This window comes from Urocampus carinirostris, chromosome 1, assembly GCF_059441175.1.
Source record: "Urocampus carinirostris isolate Australia breed hairy pipefish chromosome 1, RoL_Ucar_1.0, whole genome shotgun sequence".
NCBI classification, from domain to species: Eukaryota; Metazoa; Chordata; class Actinopteri; order Syngnathiformes; family Syngnathidae; genus Urocampus; species Urocampus carinirostris.
Genome location: NC_142349.1, coordinates 52,885,183 through 52,905,248, shown reverse-complemented (window position 1 = coordinate 52,905,248; position 20,066 = coordinate 52,885,183). Strand labels below are relative to the sequence as shown.

The window sequence follows — 20,066 nt, the reverse complement described above, 5'->3', positions numbered from 1 at the left end:
GTCTGCGTTGCGTCGTCTGCTACAAGCCACGTGAACTCCTCTTTCCACGATGCTTTTAATGTACGTTTACGTTTTGTAGCGTCATAAATGTTGTTAGCTTCTTTTGAATATTTCTTCTGGCGAGTATGTACCTGCATTTATTCATCTTCATTCATGCAATGTTTGCGTTGCGTCATCTGCTCCAAGCCACGTGAACTCCTCTTTCCACAATGCTTTTAAAGTATGTTTACATTTTGTAGCGCCAAACATTTTGTTAGCTTCTTTCGAATCTTTCTTCTGGGGCTGAGGTTTTGGCTTGATTCCTAACCTCTTATTGATTTTTCTTGTGTTCTCTTTGCGTCTACTTTGGAAAATGACATGCAAATGCGCGACCTTATAACGCTCGGGAAAGTCCGGAAGCACAAAGTTATTCGATGCAGGCTTCTGATTGGCAAATCAGTGTGCAAATTGCCTAACGAACCGAAATTCCGATATTTTCAAACCGAACGAAGATTTTGAAATCGGAATAAAGCAAACGTTTGATTTGAAAAAAATAAAACGAAAGATTTTTTTTTTTCCTTAAAAAAGGTGCCGGCTAACCGGGCAGAGACGTTGTGTAAGTTGTACGCCCGACGTAAAAGATGCCCCCACCGGGCAGACTTTAATTCAGACACTGTTTTACAGCATACTTGCCACTAAAAAACGAGCGAGTCAAAATGTTCAACCTGTCTCGAAAACTGCAGAACATATTTTGTTATGGTTTGAGGATTCGATTTACATTCTTTGATTAAACTAAAAATGAACTAAAACAACTGAAAATTCTGGGGCGGTCTGCATTGAAAAATCACATTCCTAATTTGCGTAATTGAATGCTGACAATATTTCTTAATGCAAGCCTCAACAAATCAAACATGTTCAATCAAAATAAAACAACAGTTGAGTTAGAAATGTCAAGTCAGTCGTTTTTTTCAAGGCCAGTGATGTTGCAAAGAAATAATGATTAACACTTTAATGCTAACATGCTGCATTTAACTGCTAGATGGCAGCGTATCCTTACAAATACAGAGCACTGTATAATTTCCTGTGATCTACCAGTACTACTTCTGGGATCCACCAGTAGATCGCTGTATGCAGAATCATTTAATCGCATTTCTAATTGTATCACCAGATTTTTCGGTATATAAGGCGCACCGGATTAAAAGGCGCGCTTTCAAATTTCTGGTTAATTTGGGGTTCAATTTCTCCTTATAGTATGGAAACTATGGTAAATACTTTTATGTTTAAAGCTGTTCTATATGCAAATACATTTTTTGTGTGTTTTTTCCCGTGTTTGTGTCAGCCTTTCTGGTTGCCAGGTAACATAACAAGCATAATAAGAGGGCAGACGGTCCTAACTGCAGGATGCCCCACAATGACAATGACGAAGATTCTTCGCCTTCTTGAAAACATCTTCGTCATATTCATATATTTGTCATGGATGACGTCCCAAAAAAACATTTTTGTACTTCCATCCTTGTTAAAAAAGAAGAAAGAAACCCCTCTGTTAATCTCTCTTCTCAAGGTCTTTCATTGTCGTAGCAACACTTTTGTCTTTATCCTTTGTTAAATGAAGGCTTTAAAGAATGATAACCATTATGACATGTTTAACTCATATAACTCTTTTTACTTCTGTTATTTGATTCCCTTTTTATTTCAAATGTATTTTTGTAGCACTTTGTATTGTTGTTTGAGGTTTTCATGCCAGTTTTGTTGGTAATGAGGCAATGTTCAACAAAAAATAAGGCTTTAAGGCAGGGCTTATATTTGAAATTGGAGGATTGAATTATTGTTTTAATATATTATTTGGAAATTAAAGGGCCAGTGTGATATAAAAATACTTAATTCGTTTTAATGAATTGATTAAAATACTGTAATAAGCAAAAACAGATGTACTACATCTTAAACACGATTTTATGTACAGTGGGACCTCGCTACTTCGCGGTTCCACATTCGCGGGTTCAGAGATTTGTGGGTCTAAAAAATAATAATAATAAAATTTACCCCCCCCCCAACTTTTTTTTTTTTAAGCATTTTTGAAGGGACTTCGCGGATTTTCACTTTTTGCGGGTGGTTTTGGTCCCCATTAACCGGGATAACCGAGGAATTACTGTATATTAATCTTTAATGATATTACACTACTTGAAGAAGCTGACATTTTTGGCGTCCATATTGCTACTACAGAAGCCCAAATGAGGATTTAGCCAAGCTTGCTTGTCCCGGTGGCACTTTCAGCACTTATAAGCCACTTACTGCACGCAGCTAATTGTTGATGGGCAATAACTCAGTGATCTTCAGCTTTTTTAACACTTTTTCCTTCTCTTGCCACTCATGTTAGCGACTTGGCGGCAAGCTATGGGTCGCAGGTAGCCAACATTGTTTTTGTTAGCTGCTCCCACTCTATCCGTCAGTGTCATTTGCCGTCCACAACTCCTCATTAAAGGTAACATCACTAAGGTCCATGATTCAGGCATCTTTTGCTTTTTTGCACAATTTCCTTCTTTAGCCTCTTATGTTAGCCACTTGGCTGCTGGCTGTAGCTCGCTGGAAGATGATATAGTTTACATAGAGTACTTTACAGAGATTATTAGTAGCTTCTCCTGTTAGCTTCTAAGGTCAGCAACTTATACCTGCCCTGACCAACTCTAGCTAGTTGCTATTTTCAGATTCGTCCTTGAAAATGTGGAAGTAGGTTTCGAAATTGTGGTAGTGGTATCCTTTGAGCTTCCATTGCATGTCTTCTTCAAATACACATGCTTCAGTTCCATTTTTAAGCTACAACGCCCTCTATTAGTGAACCACAAAAGAATGTCCTTTTAAAATGCTTTTGTTGGTTTGGGGAAAGGATTATACATTCCATACATGGTTTGGCATTAAAAGTAGTGTTTTAAGTTTTGAGCAAGGTTTAGGGCAGGGGTGTCCAAACCTTTTAGAAAGGGGGGACGATTTGGTAAGCTGAAAATGTGTGAGTGCTGACTATTCAGCTTGCCATTCTTTGAACAGTCTTTAATGAAGTTACCCTGTGTAAGGTTTGCAGGGCTTGGCGATCTGCGTCGCGACCTCATAGCTTCCCTTTGAAGCATTTTTATTTGACTCGCATTGTTTCATGAAAAAGCACTGTTGTGCCGTCAAAACAGCTTCCAGTTGCTTCACCTTTCCAGTTAGCTTGTCTTATTGAGCATGTTGTGTCTGGCAGTGCCTCTTGATCTTATATTTTTTTAAAATAGCCACATTTTCTTGCCAAATTAGGCAGACGCATTTGTGTCGGAATTTGGTGAAAATAAATACTCCAATTTAGACTTGTCCTGAAAGCGATGGCCCTCACAGTCAACTTTTTTTTTTTTAATTTACAGTCGCCATGTTGTAAATGGGGTGAACCAAAGCTCTCACAGAGAGCCAAGGGCAAAGTGGCCACAGGGCTATTGCCATCATAATTTTATATTGAGGTTTACATTACTGGCGGGCCACATGTTAATTTTATGAGGGATGCAGCGGGCTAGTAAAAATTTGATCACGGGCTGCAATTGGCCCACGGGCCAGACTTTGTATGTGCCTGGTTTAGGGTTTTAAATCTAGTATTTAGAGAAACCCTGCCCCAGCTGCAAGGAATCCTCAATTGAAACCCCACCACTGGCATTATACAGAATTTTACAGTCCCAAGCCTAACATGGTTTTGAAAGCTTAGTTCTCATTTGTCACCCTGTCTTAAATATTAACTATAGGCTCAATTCAACCCCGCTTTAAAATGTCAACATAGAATATTTATAACCATCGCTCTGTTGTTAAAAACCTTATTCCGGACTTGAAACCCTAAATTACCTAAAACCTGAATTTACATTTATTTTGTGGTTGTTTTGGTCTCCTTACTTAATGAAAATTGCGTTTTTGTTGCAGGTTGTCTGTTGGAGCGCCAAATGTGCTTGCCGTTCGAGCGATGCGTCAACGGTGAGATAAAAAAAAAAAAAAGAAATAAAACCTTACTTCCTTACTGTTTGGAGGACGTCCCAATACTTTTGTTTTTTGGTACTCGTAGACAGGATGTTCGGGAGGTGCCACTCTGTCCCGCCGGGCGAGTCGTACGACATTACACTGCCCGTCCTGCAACGTTTTCAACTGCTGCTGGACAAGATGGCTGCCGCTGGTAAATTATTATTATTACTATTATTATTATTATTTTTAATTATTATTATTATTACTATTGTGGGCAGCACGGCGGTGCAGTGGTTAGTGCGTGTGCGGCACAGTTCTAAGGTCTTGGTAACCTCCTGTGTGGGTTCAAATCCAGCTACCGGACTTTCTGTGTGGAGTTTGCATGTTCTCCCTGTGCTTGCGTGGGTTTCCTCCAGGCACTCCGGTTTCCTCCCACATTCCAAAGACATGCATTTCAGGTGGATTGGCCGGTCCAAATTGTCCCTAGGTGTGACTGAGCGAGTGAGTTGTCTGTCCCTGTGTGCCATGCGATTGGCTGGCAACCAGTTCAGGGTGTCCCCTGCCCAGTGCCTGATGATTGCTTGGATGGGCTCCAACACCCCCGCGACCCTACTGAGAATAAGTGGTGCAGCTAATGAGATGAGATTATCAATATCGTTATTACTATTATTACGATTGTTTTAATATCGGTGTCAATAAAACACAACATTACCCTACTTACAAGGCTGTCATTCTTTTTAGAATGACTTATAAAAGGAAGTGCTTGCCATTAATGCTATTACCGGCGCTAGCATTCACTGTATTTAAATGTTAGAGAATAAGGGACGTAGGAAAAAAAAATCTAAGTTTGTTTGTTTTTTGTTATTTTTGGATGTACGATTAATAATTCTTTAATTATCCATTACGAATCAACCATGTGAAAATGTGATTAATTGTTTAAATAGAGAAAATAATACCAGGGGAAGGGAACCATCTGAATAGTTTTGTGTTCTTTTGTCATTTTTGCTTCTACGATTAACAAATTTGATTATATGTAATCACATACTGCGACTGGCTGGCAACCAGTTCATGGAGTCGCCTGCCCACTGCCCGAAGATAAATGGGATGGGCTCCAGAACCCCCTGCGACCCTACTGAGAATAAACGGTGCAGATGAAGGAGGAAGGACATACTAATTAACTATATAAAAAGTGAATAATTGTTAACATTTCAGAAAATAATGGGACAGAGGAGAATCAAATATTAGTGTTTTAAAATTATCATTACCATTAACTGAGTCAATTATATGTGATTAGTGCTGTGGAATGCTCTTCACCCTGAGATTCGATCTGCAACCACCTGCACCTGAACACCACCAAGACCAGGGAGATGGTGATGGACTTCAGGAGAACTAGAACTCACCCGGTTCCTGTAACCATCAAAGGAGATTGTGTAGAATTTGTCCAGACCTACAAATACCTGGGTGTGCAGCTGGACAAAAAACTGGACTGGACTGCCAACACAGAAGCTCTATGTAGGAAAGGTCAAAGCCGACTTTACTTTCTCAGAAGGCTGGCGTCTTTCAACATCTGCAAAAAGCTCCTGAAAATATTCTATGAGACTGTTGTGGCAAGCGCCCTCTTCTATGCGGCAGCGTGTTAGGGAGGCAGCGTCAAGAAGAAGGATGCCTCTTGTCTTAATAAACTGCTGAGGAAAGCGAGCTTTGTTGTGGGCACAGAGCTGGACAGCCTGACAACAGTAGCTGAGAGACGGGCACTGGAAAAGCTGCGGTCAATCATGGACAATTCATCACATCCACTACACAGCATTATCTCCAGACAGAAGAGCAGCTTCAAAGACAGACTGCTGTCACAGTCTTGTAACACAGACAGACTGAGGAGATCTTTTCTTCATCATGCCATGAGGCTCTTTAACTCCACCCGGCGGAGTAAAGGCCTACATTAAACCACACCCCCCACATTGCATATTACCATATTTTTATTGCAGTGTGTATTCTTTGTAGCACTATCTAGATACTCTATATAACACGCTACATTGGGTATTTGTGTATTGTATTCTTTTTTCTTTATTATTTTGTTCTCCAGCGCAGGGATGCTGCTGGAAGTGTGAATTTCCCTGCGGGGATGAACACAGTATCTATCTATCTATCTATCTATCTATCTATCTATCTATCCTGGAAGGGGGATCACCTCATCTCGAGGGGTTTCTTCATTTTCCTCATGTTGAGGTTTTTGAGTTTTTCCTTGCCCTCGTGAAATGAAATGAAATGATCGTGTAGGTTTTAGATCAGGGGATGGTGTAATAATAGTCTGTGGTTTGCAATCATCTGTGGTCTGTGCAGCCCTTTGAGTCTCTTTGTGATTAAGGCCTATACAAATAAACATGACTTGACTGGAAATTAAATATTTAATTTTTATTAAATATTTCATGACTTGAATGCAGTATTAAATTATATTTTTCATGATTGCTTCTATAATCTGAATCTCGAGGGAGGCGTCCATGAGGCATCCTTGTCAGATGCCCGAGCCACCTCAACTGGCTCCTCTCAATGCAGAGGAGCAGCTGCTCTACACAGAGTCCCTCCCAGATGACTGAGCTTCTCACCTTATCTCTAAGGGAGAACCCAGACACCCTGCGGAGGAGACTCATTTCAGGCACTTATATCCGGGATCGTGTTCTTTCGGTCATAACCCATGACCATAGGTGAAGGTAGGAACGTAGATCGACCGGTAGATTGAGAGCTTTGCCTTTCGGCTCAGCTCCCTCTTCACCATGACGGACCGGTACAGGGTCAGAATTTAAGAAATTAATTATTAAATTTTAATTCATCCCTACTTTTCTTTTTAATGACTGTTCTTTTTTTTCACCAAAAATCAGTGTTTGCATCTGTTTTTTGTTTTTGTTATTGCTAAAATCCGGACAATAATAACAATGATTATAATAATATGCAGGTTTAAGGTGGGACGAGGACAGCACCCAGCGCGTCCTGGCCAAAGAACTGGGAAAACTGCGGAAGATCTCTCAGTCTTCGGCTAATGTGGGGGCAGAGCCTAGGACTGAAGAGGCGGAGCTTCGCGGGAACCCAGAGACGTATCTCCAGCGTCTCAGGCTCCTCCCCCAAGTGGGCATCGACCAAAGCCTGAGTCAGGTTGTCTTACTCACTATATATATATATATATATATATATATATATATATATATATATATATATATTTATATATATATATATATATATATATATATATATAAGACTACTGTAAGCCTAGGCTAGTTGGGTCAAACCTTCAGACTCTTCCAGTACATCCAGTACATGTGGACAGAGCCCAAAAAGATAATGCCGGCTCATTGTGCTTCCTATGGATCCACTCAATACTGTACCATAAAGTCGCTGAAAGCCTGAATCACCTTTTACAGGTGAAAATGTTTCGGCTCTTTATTTTCATTATTTAATCTCGTTGAGAGCGTCAGTAGCTTCAGTTCCTCTTGGTGTCTTACATTGATTCAATGTTTTCAATAATAAGGCTGTAGCACATCACCAGACTCAATTACCTTGGTTTACAAGATGGAAGTACAAGGAAAAATCTTGTAAAACAGTCCTCTTTTAGGGTCTCTAGAACCGTTTTATAGTTTTAACCCTTCATGTGGTAAGTGACCATACTGTATATCAGGGATCAGGAATCTATGGCTCTTTTCATGAGTTGGAGATAAAAGAAAATGGTCAAAATATAATGACAATAAATATAATAATGAATAAATTACTAATATATTTTTGTGCCAAATTTGTCCCATTATCCCTTTGTGTGTCTTCAAAAAAAATACAGACGCCTCCCATCTTACGTACATTCGACTTACGATAATTTTTTTCGGGATGTTGAAAAATATCCGGCCATTGCTGTAAGTTAGATTTTGTATTGTGTGCACCTTTTTCCGAGTAAAGGACATTCCTGTAGTGCTTCTTTTCGTCGCGTTGTGCTGTAAGAGGTCCCCCAGCATCCACACCGAAGAAGAAATCCGGCTTCTACTTCCTGGTTTTTGTCTAATCATAACAACGTGTACTGTATTGCTAGCGTGCTAAGAACTTTGACGTTTTTATTGTTTAATATGTCGTGCATCCAATCATAATGGTTGGTGTAAAGTGTAAGGACGAGGCGAGTCGCTTCTTTTGAAACAAAAAAAGAAAGCTTGATGTGGTTGAGAAAATGATCCTAAGGTTTTTTTCGGCCACTTTTTATTACGGAGGAGTTTTTCATTAAGTGCAAATGAAAAAGTAAGTAAAACCTCTTTTAATTTATTTTTATAGAGCATATAATTTTCTTAAATGTTTATTTTTTAGTACAAAACAATACAGGTTACTTAAACATACTTACACAACCTTAAACATACATTCCATACAAAATATAGCACTGAAGCAACTTACCAACAAATTCAACTTACGAACGATCGTCCAGAACCAAACTCGTTCATAAGTCGGGCAGCGTCTGTACCACAATAGAAATACCACAAAAATACTGCAATATTACTGCAAAACTTAATATTAGATTTAGTGCTTAAAAATAGGGACATCATATTTTATTTTGCTTTCATTCTGAAAGAAAAAATACTATACTATACTACTATATATAGATATGTATTTTTTATTTATTTATTCAAAGGTGGATCCGGCCAGTGTTAAAGTGAAGCAGAACCCGTCCTCGGACGACTTTCAAGATCTTTTGAAGGTCTTGAGGCAACTTCTCAATCGTGGTTCCTCCCCCAGGAATTTTAAAGCCAGACCCAAACATCCTGAAAACACCGCTAAGGAGCCTCTCACGCCCGTGGATGGTAACTTTCCTCAAACAAAACAACTGAGGATGCATGTTAATCTTCATTTTTCATCCAACCGATATGATACACTTGCCATTCATTTATGTATTTATTTGAATTACGTTATGTATTTATCTACGTATTTATTTGTTTTAATTTGCTATAATTTATTAAGATTATATATCATACAATTATTTAAAACGATAATGATAATAATAAAATGTTATAATAATCTTTATTTAATGATTCTTTCCTATATATGATATTTATTATAATTGTTATTTATATTATTTTATATTACATATTTCATATTGTCATATGTATACATTATTTTTCCATAACAATAATGCCATCTTAATCTTAGTTAAGGAAAATAATATATTAAGAATAAACAACTCTCAATAATCGCTTTATATTCTACATCCCCAAATCACTATTTAATTTTGAGCCTCCAAAAAGTCCCCAGCCTTCTACCTAAGGCACACGTTTTATTCGAGGTCGACGAAGAATAAGTTAGAATGGAGTAAACAGCAGAAGCCTTGCTAACTCCCGAGTCCTGACATTCTTGTGAATCAAGAACGCTGATAATTTTGAGATTTTAAAATGTCTGTGTTAGAAAAGCTTGTGAGTGATTAAGATTTAGCGTAAAAAGTGTAGTTAACTTGTTTTAGGGAAGCACATTCAGATCGAGACTGTTATATGAGCTCTTATCATAACATTAGTTCGTCTATCAAGTGTGCATACCTGTCAACCTGCACGATTTTGCTGTGCAAAGTACCTTTTTTATGCATTTTAAGACATGTACGACGTACAAGGAAATCTCTACGGAAAAACGCAAATTTGTCAATCGCATGCGTCTCCGCCTGTGGATTTCCCATCATGCATCATTCCGGAAAAAAAAAAGGTGTACGATTATTTTGTATTTTGTACGGGAAAATACAACAGTTTGTAATGGCATGGAGCCGTGGAGGTTGACAGGTATGAGTGTGTTGTTTGTGATTGAGGGGAAAGCATAAATAGCATGCTAATGTGGAAAGCTGAGTAATTCTACATTTACTGTAACAAGTTTCAGTTAGCTATTTCATTTTTTATGTAACTTTATACGAGTTGCTGCTAAGCTTCATTTTCTTTCCTGCATTGCTAGTTGTTGGCTAAGTGAAATAGTTGTCATGTTAGTTGCGTTGAAATTATTTTTTAGTGTAAAAAGGTTCACAGAGCTATTAAAGTGTTATTTGACTTTATAAAAAATATTCTGTTTTTTTTTTTTTGCATCATTAAAAATTTCTCACGACAATTTTTAAATTTTTACAGCAAATGAAAATTGGCTCTAAATATCACTTTTGGGAATATCAGTACCCTGATAAACCCAATCAGTCGATGCTTACTTATTATGCCGTGACTTACTTGCCCCCGTGAGAATGTTTTTTCAACCACGTGGCCCCCAAGCTCAAATGAGTTTGACACCCTTGAACCATTTTTTTTCCCCAGAGAAGTTTATCCAGAACGTTTTGAAGAACGTCGGACGACAGCACCTGGACCTTGACAACCTGACGCCACACGACGTTGACCGACTTTCCCGTCTCATTGTGGACGCTTTGCAAGTAGTGGACGAGGACGGACCCGGAAAACAAACACAAGAAAACCAGCAGGGAGACGTCCCCACAGCAAAGATGGCCGCCTCGGAACCGCCCCCAATGAAGGTATTCAGAAATAAACGAATGTTTCATGTTGGCGAACTTAAGCTAAACAAGCGTTTTAGCCAAATAAAATTAGAACTTATTTTGAAGCTAAAATGAGGCCTCTTCTCAAGGTTTTGAGTTTTTCCTTGCCTGCATGTTGGTTTAAGATCCGGCGATGGTGTCATTGTAATCCTGTGCAGTCCTTTGAGACATTTTCTTGATTAAGGGCTATACAAATAAATGTGACTTGACTTGGCTTAAAGCTAACTGTGTCAAAAAGACAAGCGAAGAGCTTGCTAACGCTAGCATGTTAGCGACAAAACTAATAGCAGAATTTGTATGGGTGCTTTGAATCCTTGAAAATCATACATTTTAATGGTGTGTTTTCATGGTTTGAAAAGTGCTTGAATTTTAGGTGAAATGCTTGTAAATATTGGAACTGTTGCCATGTTGTTTAGATTAGGTGTTGGAGCTAGGGTTAGAGCTTCAAATCAGGGTTTTAAACATATTTTATGGTTCCAAAATAGGATTGGGGCGAGGGTTAGAAAATAAGATTTAGCCTCCTAACTGAATTTAGGTCTCTGAAATAGGGTTGGGGCTTGGGTTACAGCTAGAGTTAGGTTTTGGTGTAGGATGGCTGTCGGCACCCGGTGGCCCAGCAGCCATATGCAGCTCTTAAGCACTTTTCCAAAAATATTTACAAATTGAAAAAAACGGAGTTGAGAAACATACTTTTCTTTTAGTATGGTTTCTGTCGGAGGACAGACATGACACGAACACTTTTAACGTTTTCCAATGCTGTAAATTTCTGGAGAATAAATATTACATTTCAAAGACTTCGGCGCATTGCGATTGGCTGGCAACCAGTTCAGGGTGTCCCCTGCCCACTGCCCGAAGATAGCTGGGATGGGTTCCAGCACCCCCGCGACCCTACTGAGGATAAGCGGTGTAGCGGATGAGATGAGATGAGATGAGACTTCGGCGCATGTCTCCTTCGCTTCTTTCCTCTCCCGTGTCGCCTGTGTGAGAGCCGGGCTTTGCAGGCTCAGGCTCCGCCCCCTTTAAAGGAGCAGCGTCACAATTTACCTTAATCTCTTGCTACACTCCTAATTTCAACACAGAAGTAACATGAAACGGGGAAGAACACAATCCCATCATAGGCACTTCTTTCGTAACAAAGTGGCTGATTTAATTAGGTGGTTTTTCATTTTTGTCTTTATATTTTGAATGCCACTTAGGGACATTATTTTTTGTTTTGTTGCTCAAGCCCAAGGATGGCTGCATTGTTTTCTTATCAAAGAGAGAGAGAGGGAGAAGGCCCTTACTTGTTTGACATTAAATAAAACTGAAAATGTATCAATCTGATTTCATTTACTCCACCTTGTCAAAAGGTTCTTTCTTTATGTTTTTATAAATTAATGCTGGGTTTTATTACACTTTTTTTTTCCAAACTAAAGGGCGCATAATGCACGTTCGATTCTGTTATTGTTTTTTTTCGAATCCTCAAAATATAAATGACATAATAAAATGGATTTTTTGATTTCATTTCTTCAATTTTATCAAAGCACTGAAATGTACTGCAATTTGATAATATTTTAATGAAGTTAAACTTGAGGCAGTATTCTAGAACACTATAATCAAATGGTGCATCATTCTTCACATGTGCATCTTAGTCATTTTGATAGTAGGCTAAAATAGCTAATATAGCTACAACCAACATGTGTGGCATTCTTTACAAGGCTTATATAAGGCTTTTAATTTTGTTTTCTCAGACAAATCAGTTTTTTGGGTTTTTTTTTTTTGGTCCAATATGCCTCTTTCAACATTTTTGGTTGCTGACTCCTAGTTTATGGTTAAAAACTATGTTTAGAGCTAGGGTTACGGTTTGAAACAGGGTTAGGGTCACAGCTAGGGTTAGTTAAAGGGTCAGTGTTATGAGCTAGGGTTTGGCCTGCAAGTAAAAATTTTAAACCAATTTTAGGATTTTGCAATAAGGTTAGGGCTAGACTTAGGGTTTGAAACTAAGGTTTAGGCTCCAATTCTTTTGATCGGTACTTGATTTCTTCTTGTTTGCATTTTATTTTTGTAACCTATTCCTAGTAAGCTAGCTCACAGAAATAGTAAAATTATCTGGGATAATAAAAGATACACTAAACAAGGGTTTTCTAAATTTCTAAAAATATAAGAAGTGGTTAAAATCAGAGTAAATTAATAAAAAGTGTCATGCTAGCAAGCTATTTATTTATCTATTTTAGCTAGCAAGCTAAAATGTAAATGGTATATTTAAAAAAAAAAAAGGTAAACAGATTTAAATGTACCTTTGCTCGTTGGCTCAATTTAGCACAAAAAAGTGTCAGTAAATATAAAAAAAAGCAAAAGTATCGTGCTAGGAGGTTTAATATGTAAGTTATAATTTTTAGATCTGAACAAAGTTGTGTTTTTGCTAGCTCGCGCAAGAGGTGTTTATTGGCTTGAATGAATAAAAAATGTACTAGCTGGCAAATAAATTATATAAAATAAAGGGACAATTATAATTTTAAATGTTGTACAAATTTAATTACGGCTAAAGCTTGCAAAAGATGCGTGCTACAGTTTTGGTCTGTAGCTAAGTTAAACAATATGAATGGCTAACAAAAGCCGAAATGTTTTTTTGTTGTGGTTTTGCTATCTTGCAAACGCTAGTGTGAAAGATGTCAGTAAAAATTAAAAACATGATGAAAGGTCATGCTATAAGACAAAAAATACAAATACCGGTACTAATTTTAAAAGCTGAACAAATCTAATTGTGGTTTGGTAGCTAGCTAAAACTAGCACAAAAGGTTTTAGTAAATAAATAAAAAACATTATTTAGGGCCTTTTGAACTAGCTAAATATGTACATTAGAACTTTCAAAGCCGTACAAATGTAATCGAGGTTTCGCTATCTAGTTAAAACTAGATAAAGATAGCTAAAGTTAAACATGTTTGTTTGCTAAAATTAACACAATATGACATTAGTTAAGTTAAAATAGGCTAAAATATGAAATTTTATTTTCAAAAACTTAACAGATCTATTTGCGCTTTTCTTAGCAAGCTAAAACTGGCAGGAGAGGCGTCAGAAGATAAATTAAAAACATGCCAAAGAAGGCTAGCAGGCTATAAATGTAAATTATAATTTGAAAAACTGAACAAATGTAATTGGGGTTTTAATAGATAGCTAAGGCTAGCATGAGAAGTGTCTGTAAATAAATATAATGTCATACTAGCTAGTTAATTAAAAATGTATGGAAAACAAAAGGACACCGGCTAATGCTAGGAGGCTAAAATTGTAATAATTATTTGTAAAACAATGAATAAAAAATGCTAAAAAGTCATGCTAGCAGGCAAAGAAATTACTCAAAATAAAGGGACAATTATCTTTTTAATTGTTGTACAAATCTATTTGCAGTTTTGCTAGCTTTTGTCAGCTAAACTCCACACAAATTGTCCTTTATTGAATATCATCATTCTAGCCCTCGTAGCTGAACATTTTTTGACTCTGCTTCCAGGCTGGCGGTCCGAACGTTTTCAACAAACTTTTAGCCTATTTGGACCAAAGAGCCTCCGCCTCCTTCTACTCGGCCACGCCTCCTGCCCCGCCTCATCCCCGCCTTCGCTCGGGGTCGGAGAACGTTCGCAGTCGCGCTAGCGTGCAAAAAAAGGACGCAACGCAGTCATTGGAGGAAGTATCGGAAGTGGCGGGCTGGGTCAAGGAGATTGCCCCTCCCCCTCGGCCCGCCCCTGCCACCGTCAAATCCCCGAAAATGCCTGCCGAGCTTCAATTGGACGTTAAGGCCGGTGGTCGGGCTGACGACGTTTTCGGATATGTCATCACCGATACAGAGTGAGTTCGGATCAAAATCGGCCAAAATAGAATCGGAATTGTACACGATTTTTTTTGTGGTCCCCAGTGGTCTTCAGACAGACCAAGGTCTGCACATGATGGAGATCCTGGCCCGATTGGCTGGGATACAGATCACAGATTTCTCTGAACTCTCGTAAGTATCAGCGATTTTTCTTCACACTGAAAAGTAAATCAATCGTTAGTTCATTTGATTTTCACCTAATGTCACAGAAAGGCCACTAGGGGGAGATGTCAGGCCAGATGTCTTAATATTGTTGTCTAGTAAGTAATATTGGCCCACTAATTAGGAATAATACTATCAATAGTCATGTTAGTAATAATAATATTAGTGATGATAGTTATACTACTCATTCAAACAGTGATAATATATGGAATAATAATCAAACAAGGTATTATAGTATGATTTCAATAGTCATCCATCCATCCATTTTCTGCGCCGCTAATCCTCAGTAGGGTCACGGGGAGTGCTGGGTGCTATCTTCGGGCAGTGAACTGGTTGATTTAAATAATCATCAAAATAATATTCATAATAATAATACTAATAGTAACAAGAGTAAAAGTAAAACTAGTAATGATAATATGATCATATAAAATAGTAATAGTAACATCTAGTATTTCAATAGTAAATAATAAAATTGTTAATATTAATAATAGTGATATAAATAATAATGAAATTTGTATCCGTAATAAAAAACCTATAGAAATATGATTAGTAATTATATTCATAATAATAAGAATAGTAATTTAAAGTTAATAATAATATTATTAATAACAGAAAATACTTTTACTACTACCACTACTCCTACGACTTCTGAGGATGAGGGTAATCACTAAAAAATGATATTGATTACAATAGTACTCACAGTAATCTTCATTAATAATATTTAGAATATTCATAATAATTTAACACATCAATAATAATTATTATTATAATTAAAACAACCAAAATAAAAAAGAATATAGTCAAATCGACAACTAATTTAATAACGAATATAATCATAATTATAATTAATAACAATAATATTCATAAGTAATAATAATTAGATAATTGCAATAACAGTAGTAATATAATAAAATGCTAAATGAGTTTGTTATAATGTCATAATAGCAATTAAAATAATGATTATGATAATAAGGGCAGCACGGCGGCGTGGTGGTTAGCGCGTGTGCGGCACAGTTCTGAGGTTATGGGTTCAAATCCAGCTACCAACCTTCCTGTGCGGAGTTTGCATGTTCTCCCTGTGCTTGCATGGGGTTCCTCCGGGCACTCAGGTTCCCTCCCACATTCCAAAAAACATGCATGTCAGGTTAATTAGCAAAATTGTCCCTTGGTGTGAATGAGCGAGTGAATTATCTGTCCCTGAGTGCCCTGCGACTGGCTTGCAACCAGTTCATGGTGTCCCCTGCCCACTGCCCGAAGATGGCTGGGATGGGCTCCAGCACCCCCGTGACCCTACTGAGGATAAGCGGTGCAGATAATGGATGGATGGATGGATTGATGGATGGATGGATTATAATAATAAAAAAAATAATATTCGTAACACTAGAGATAATATCAATCAAAATAATAGTACTTGTGATAAGAATTAAAGGTAATATTATTAATAAGATTAATAATAACAATGATAATATTAACAATAATTACTGTATACATGAAATTGATATTTGCAATAGTAGAAATAATAATCAAAGTAATAGTAATTAATGGGAATCATAGTAATAATGTTCATGATAGCTTAATAATAGTATTAACATTAACATTATCAAGAAATCTTTCATACATGAGGAATGAAGGATCATGACGATACAATGAATTGAATCCTATTAAATCGGTGTTTAGGTTTCAATTAAGCTAAAACCATTCATGGAAAACCCTTCTACACTGTGCCTGCAATTTATGGTATTTGATCGTTTAAAAATTCATAATGCAGTGATTTTTTTTTGTATTAAAAAAAATCAAATGAATGGATTCAAGCAAATCCCTCCGGGGCACCTGAGCGATTTCCTGTCCGGGGTTCGGTCTTGCCGCTGAGATGGATAATGTCGTCACGCGCCCGATGAATGTTGGAGCCGCCTCGCTGCCGGCTGTAGCAAATTATTCTCAATCTTTCTTTTTCCTCATGCGCGTGTTTACAAGAGGAATATTTTTATACTGCCAACATTGGCAGGGGAAAAGATTATTTTGGTTGGTTGGGGAGCGTTTCCATGGTAACTAGATTTTTGAGGGATTGGGAAACAGGGAGTCTGTTACATTTCCAAAGTAACATTAAAAGATAAAAAAAAAGAAATTTAAAAAAGAGCAATGTATAAATGGTGCTTCGTTTAAAGAACCTAGGAAGTCGGCAATATCCCACTGGAATATCTTTGAAGAATTTTTTTTCCTAACTTCACCTTAAGGGGCAGTGTCCTCACTTTCTGGTGGTCAAAGAAGTCTTCTCTTTCCACTTTGCTCAAACGCATCATAGTTGTTTTTGCTTCAAAACTTAAACTAACGAGTAAACAAGTTAGAAAATTCTGAAATTCAATTTGATCAAAAACATCTGTTAATTTCTTTCATACAGAAGAGTAAATCATTAAGAGGAATCTGATATTTCAGGTTTTCTTAAATGCATCATATATATTTTCAAACTAAAGTGTAAACTACTCACTCAATTCTGAAATTTCCAAATACTCAAACCTATCATTTGTTTCATTTCTCAAACAAAAGTATAAAGAAGAATTTGATATTTCAATTTTTATCAAAGGTGTCATCTGTTTAAAATAAAAATGTTTCCAAAATTTAACCAAAAAATTAATCCCCCTCAAAATTGATTTGTTTTGCAGTTTTGAATAATTGATTTGCACCGAATAATAAATTACTGAAACAAATATACCAAAAATACTAAAGTAGTTTATTTCACTTTTAAGTACATGACAAATAGAGTCGGGCAGCACGGCAGAGCAGAGGTTAGCGCGTGTGCGGCACAGTTTAAAGGTCGTGAGATCAAACCTTCCTGTGTGGAGTTTGCATGTTCTTCCCCTGCATGAGTGGGTTTTGTCCGGGCACTCTGGTTTCCTCTCACATTCCAGAAACATGCATGTCAGGATAATCGGCCGGTCCAAATTGTCCCTAGGTCTGAATGAGCGAGTGAGTTGTCTGTCTCTGTGTGCCCTGCGAGTGTCTGGCAACCAGTTCAGGGTGTCCCCTGCCCACTGCCCGAAGACAGCCGGGATGGGCTCCAGCACCCCCGTGACCCTACTGAGGATAAACGGTGCAGAAATGAATAGATGGATCGACAAATCCATTTTCTATTTTTCATTTAGGATCATTTTACGGTAATATTTTTCACCCGAATAAAGTAAGTACCTCATTTACCACTGAATATAAAACACAAAAAAAATCTTATAAAAGAAAAAACGAGGGTGTGTTCTATTCACTTACACTTGAGTCAGTTTGATGTGAAAAGCCTCCTGGGGGACCATCCGTCTCACTGCGAGGGTTGGGGCAGGGGGGTGGTCGATGCAGGGGAAAAAAGCTTGTCAGACCACACACCGATCCAAAAAGTTGAAAAATTCCCGCCCGACGAGGACCACCAAAAAGTATTTTGGGGCGGCAGTAGCTCAGGAGGTAGAGCGCTCGTCTTGGGATCAAGGGATCCCAGTTCGAATCTCGGCTCGTCCGTGTTACATATCGAAGTGTCCTTGGGTAAGACACTAAAACCCCTAATACCCCCAATAAGCAGGTTAGCGTCTTACATGGCTGCAATACAAGGCCGCTATTGGGAAATGTGGAGCACATTGTAGAGCGCTTTGGGAAGTCATTGACTTGAAAAGCGCTATATAAATGCAGATCACTTCATTTCATTTCATTTCATTTTGCTTTATATCTATAATAAGACTCAATTCCTGTCCGACATGGTGGCGACCATGCCGCCAAGTGGTTGAAAAAGTGCTCCTTTGTAATTTTTCTGTTTTTGGGGGTTTTCTCTAGCATATATTCAGTTTCATTTATTATCAAGATCATAATTTGATTACACATACTAATAACTTAAGAGTGACATTGCTATACAATAATTAAGGAAAATTGAGCCGAGTTTGGTTTTATAATTTAAAATGTGTAAATAGTGTCTGTGTATTGTCCACGCCGAATTGTTCATACAGTGACATCGATCTTTTCCACATGATTATATAGTATGTGACAAGCAAGCACTATGCACAAATGATTTAATGAGGATTTCAATTTTAAGTTTGACAGTTTTTATTTTACTAGTGGTCATTTTTTATGTATTTTCCTATTCTGCGACTTAAAAGATCGGATCTGATGTATTTATTTACAATAAATTACCTTAAATTAAGTACAGGAATTAGAAACATGTAGCATGTGCCTTCGATGTCATAAAAGCAAAGGGCGTATTACTAACGTACAGACGCTTCCCCATACAAACGAGATATGTTCCAGACCATTGTTCTGAAGTTGAATTTGTACGTTAATTGCTGGGGCGGCAGTAGCTCAGGAGGTAGAGCGATCGTTTTAGGATTAAGGGATCCCAGTTCGAATCCCGGCTTGTCCGTGTTACATGCCGAAGTGTCCTTGGGTAAGACACTGAACCCCCAATACCCCCAATAAGCAGGTTAGCGCCTTACATGGCTGCACAGATCACGGCCGCTATTGGGAAATGTGAAGCACAATGTAAAGCCCTTTGGGAAGTCATTGACTTGAAAAGCGCTATATAAATGCAGATCATTTCATTTCATTTCAGTGCTATATTTTGTATGTTAAAGGTTTATATAAGTATGTGTAAGGCTTGTGTAAGTAACCTGTATCGTTTTGTACTAAAAAAAATAAACATTGAATAAAATAATATGCTCTCTAAAGATAAATAAAGTTAAGTTTAACTTACTTTTAGAAGATGAGCTTCAAGAGTTAGGCAACTTCCTCCTCCGCATCAAGCTTTCTTATTCCACTTTCATTTCAAAAGAAACGGCTCGCCTCTTCTTTACACTTTACGCCAACCATATTGAATGGATGCACGAGATATTAAACATTAAAATTGTCAAGGTTCTTAGCGCTCTGGAGATACAGTATAGTATGTTTACACACGAACTAGGAGGAAGAAGCTGGATTTCTCTTTCGGGGTGGATGCTGGGTGACCTCTCACAGCGCCACACACCGGCGAAAAGAAGCACTACAGTACTGTCATGTACTCGGAAAAATGTGCACAATACAAAATCTAACAGCAATGTCCGGATATTTTTTCGACATTCCGAAAATGTTAGTATCTACTGTTTTTCATAACTCGAATGTTCGTAAGTAAGGGAAAAATAAAATAAAACAAAACAAAACAAAAATTCCTCCTAGTGATTAGGTCACAAACACCGCTGCCTGTTAATGCCGAGGTCTGGCTCATCTCTGAAGAGGGTGATGACACAACAATGGCGACCAGATGATGAAGGTGCTGTAACTGAGTCAGATTAGTAGGCTTCTCCTGCTACTGGTAACCATCGAAAACAAGACTATCAAAAAGAGAGTAGAGAGCAAACACTGGAAATGGTGCCTCTACAACCCAGAGGTATAGGGATCTCTGATATTTATGTATGTGTTTTTGTGTTTTCAGAGTGGTTGGTCCAGCCGTTACCTTCAAAGTCAGCCCCAATCGGAAAAACGTTAACACGGCCGACGTGGCGCGAGTGGCTGGTAAGTTGAAATACACGAAAACCCCCCCGACTATTTCTGATATGCGTCTTTTTGTGGGATCAATGACCTTGGGCTGATGCCTGA

At 37.8% G+C, this 20,066-nt stretch overlaps 1 protein-coding gene across 1 annotated transcript in view; it reads left to right on the top strand.

Moving 5' to 3' along the window:
• The window catches only part of slco5a1b (solute carrier organic anion transporter family member 5A1b), a 73,537-nt gene that overhangs the window by 4,280 nt on the left and 49,191 nt on the right, over positions 1-20,066 (top strand). The window contains exons 2-9 of the mRNA XM_088345020.1: positions 3,910-3,960; positions 4,049-4,156; positions 6,896-7,092; positions 8,597-8,765; positions 10,236-10,447; positions 13,953-14,287; positions 14,355-14,441; positions 19,903-19,982. Coding sequence (XP_088201146.1) covers positions 3,910-3,960; positions 4,049-4,156; positions 6,896-7,092; positions 8,597-8,765; positions 10,236-10,447; positions 13,953-14,287; positions 14,355-14,441; positions 19,903-19,982 — 1,239 coding nt within the window. The remainder of the gene's footprint in view (positions 1-3,909; positions 3,961-4,048; positions 4,157-6,895; positions 7,093-8,596; positions 8,766-10,235; positions 10,448-13,952; positions 14,288-14,354; positions 14,442-19,902; positions 19,983-20,066) is intronic.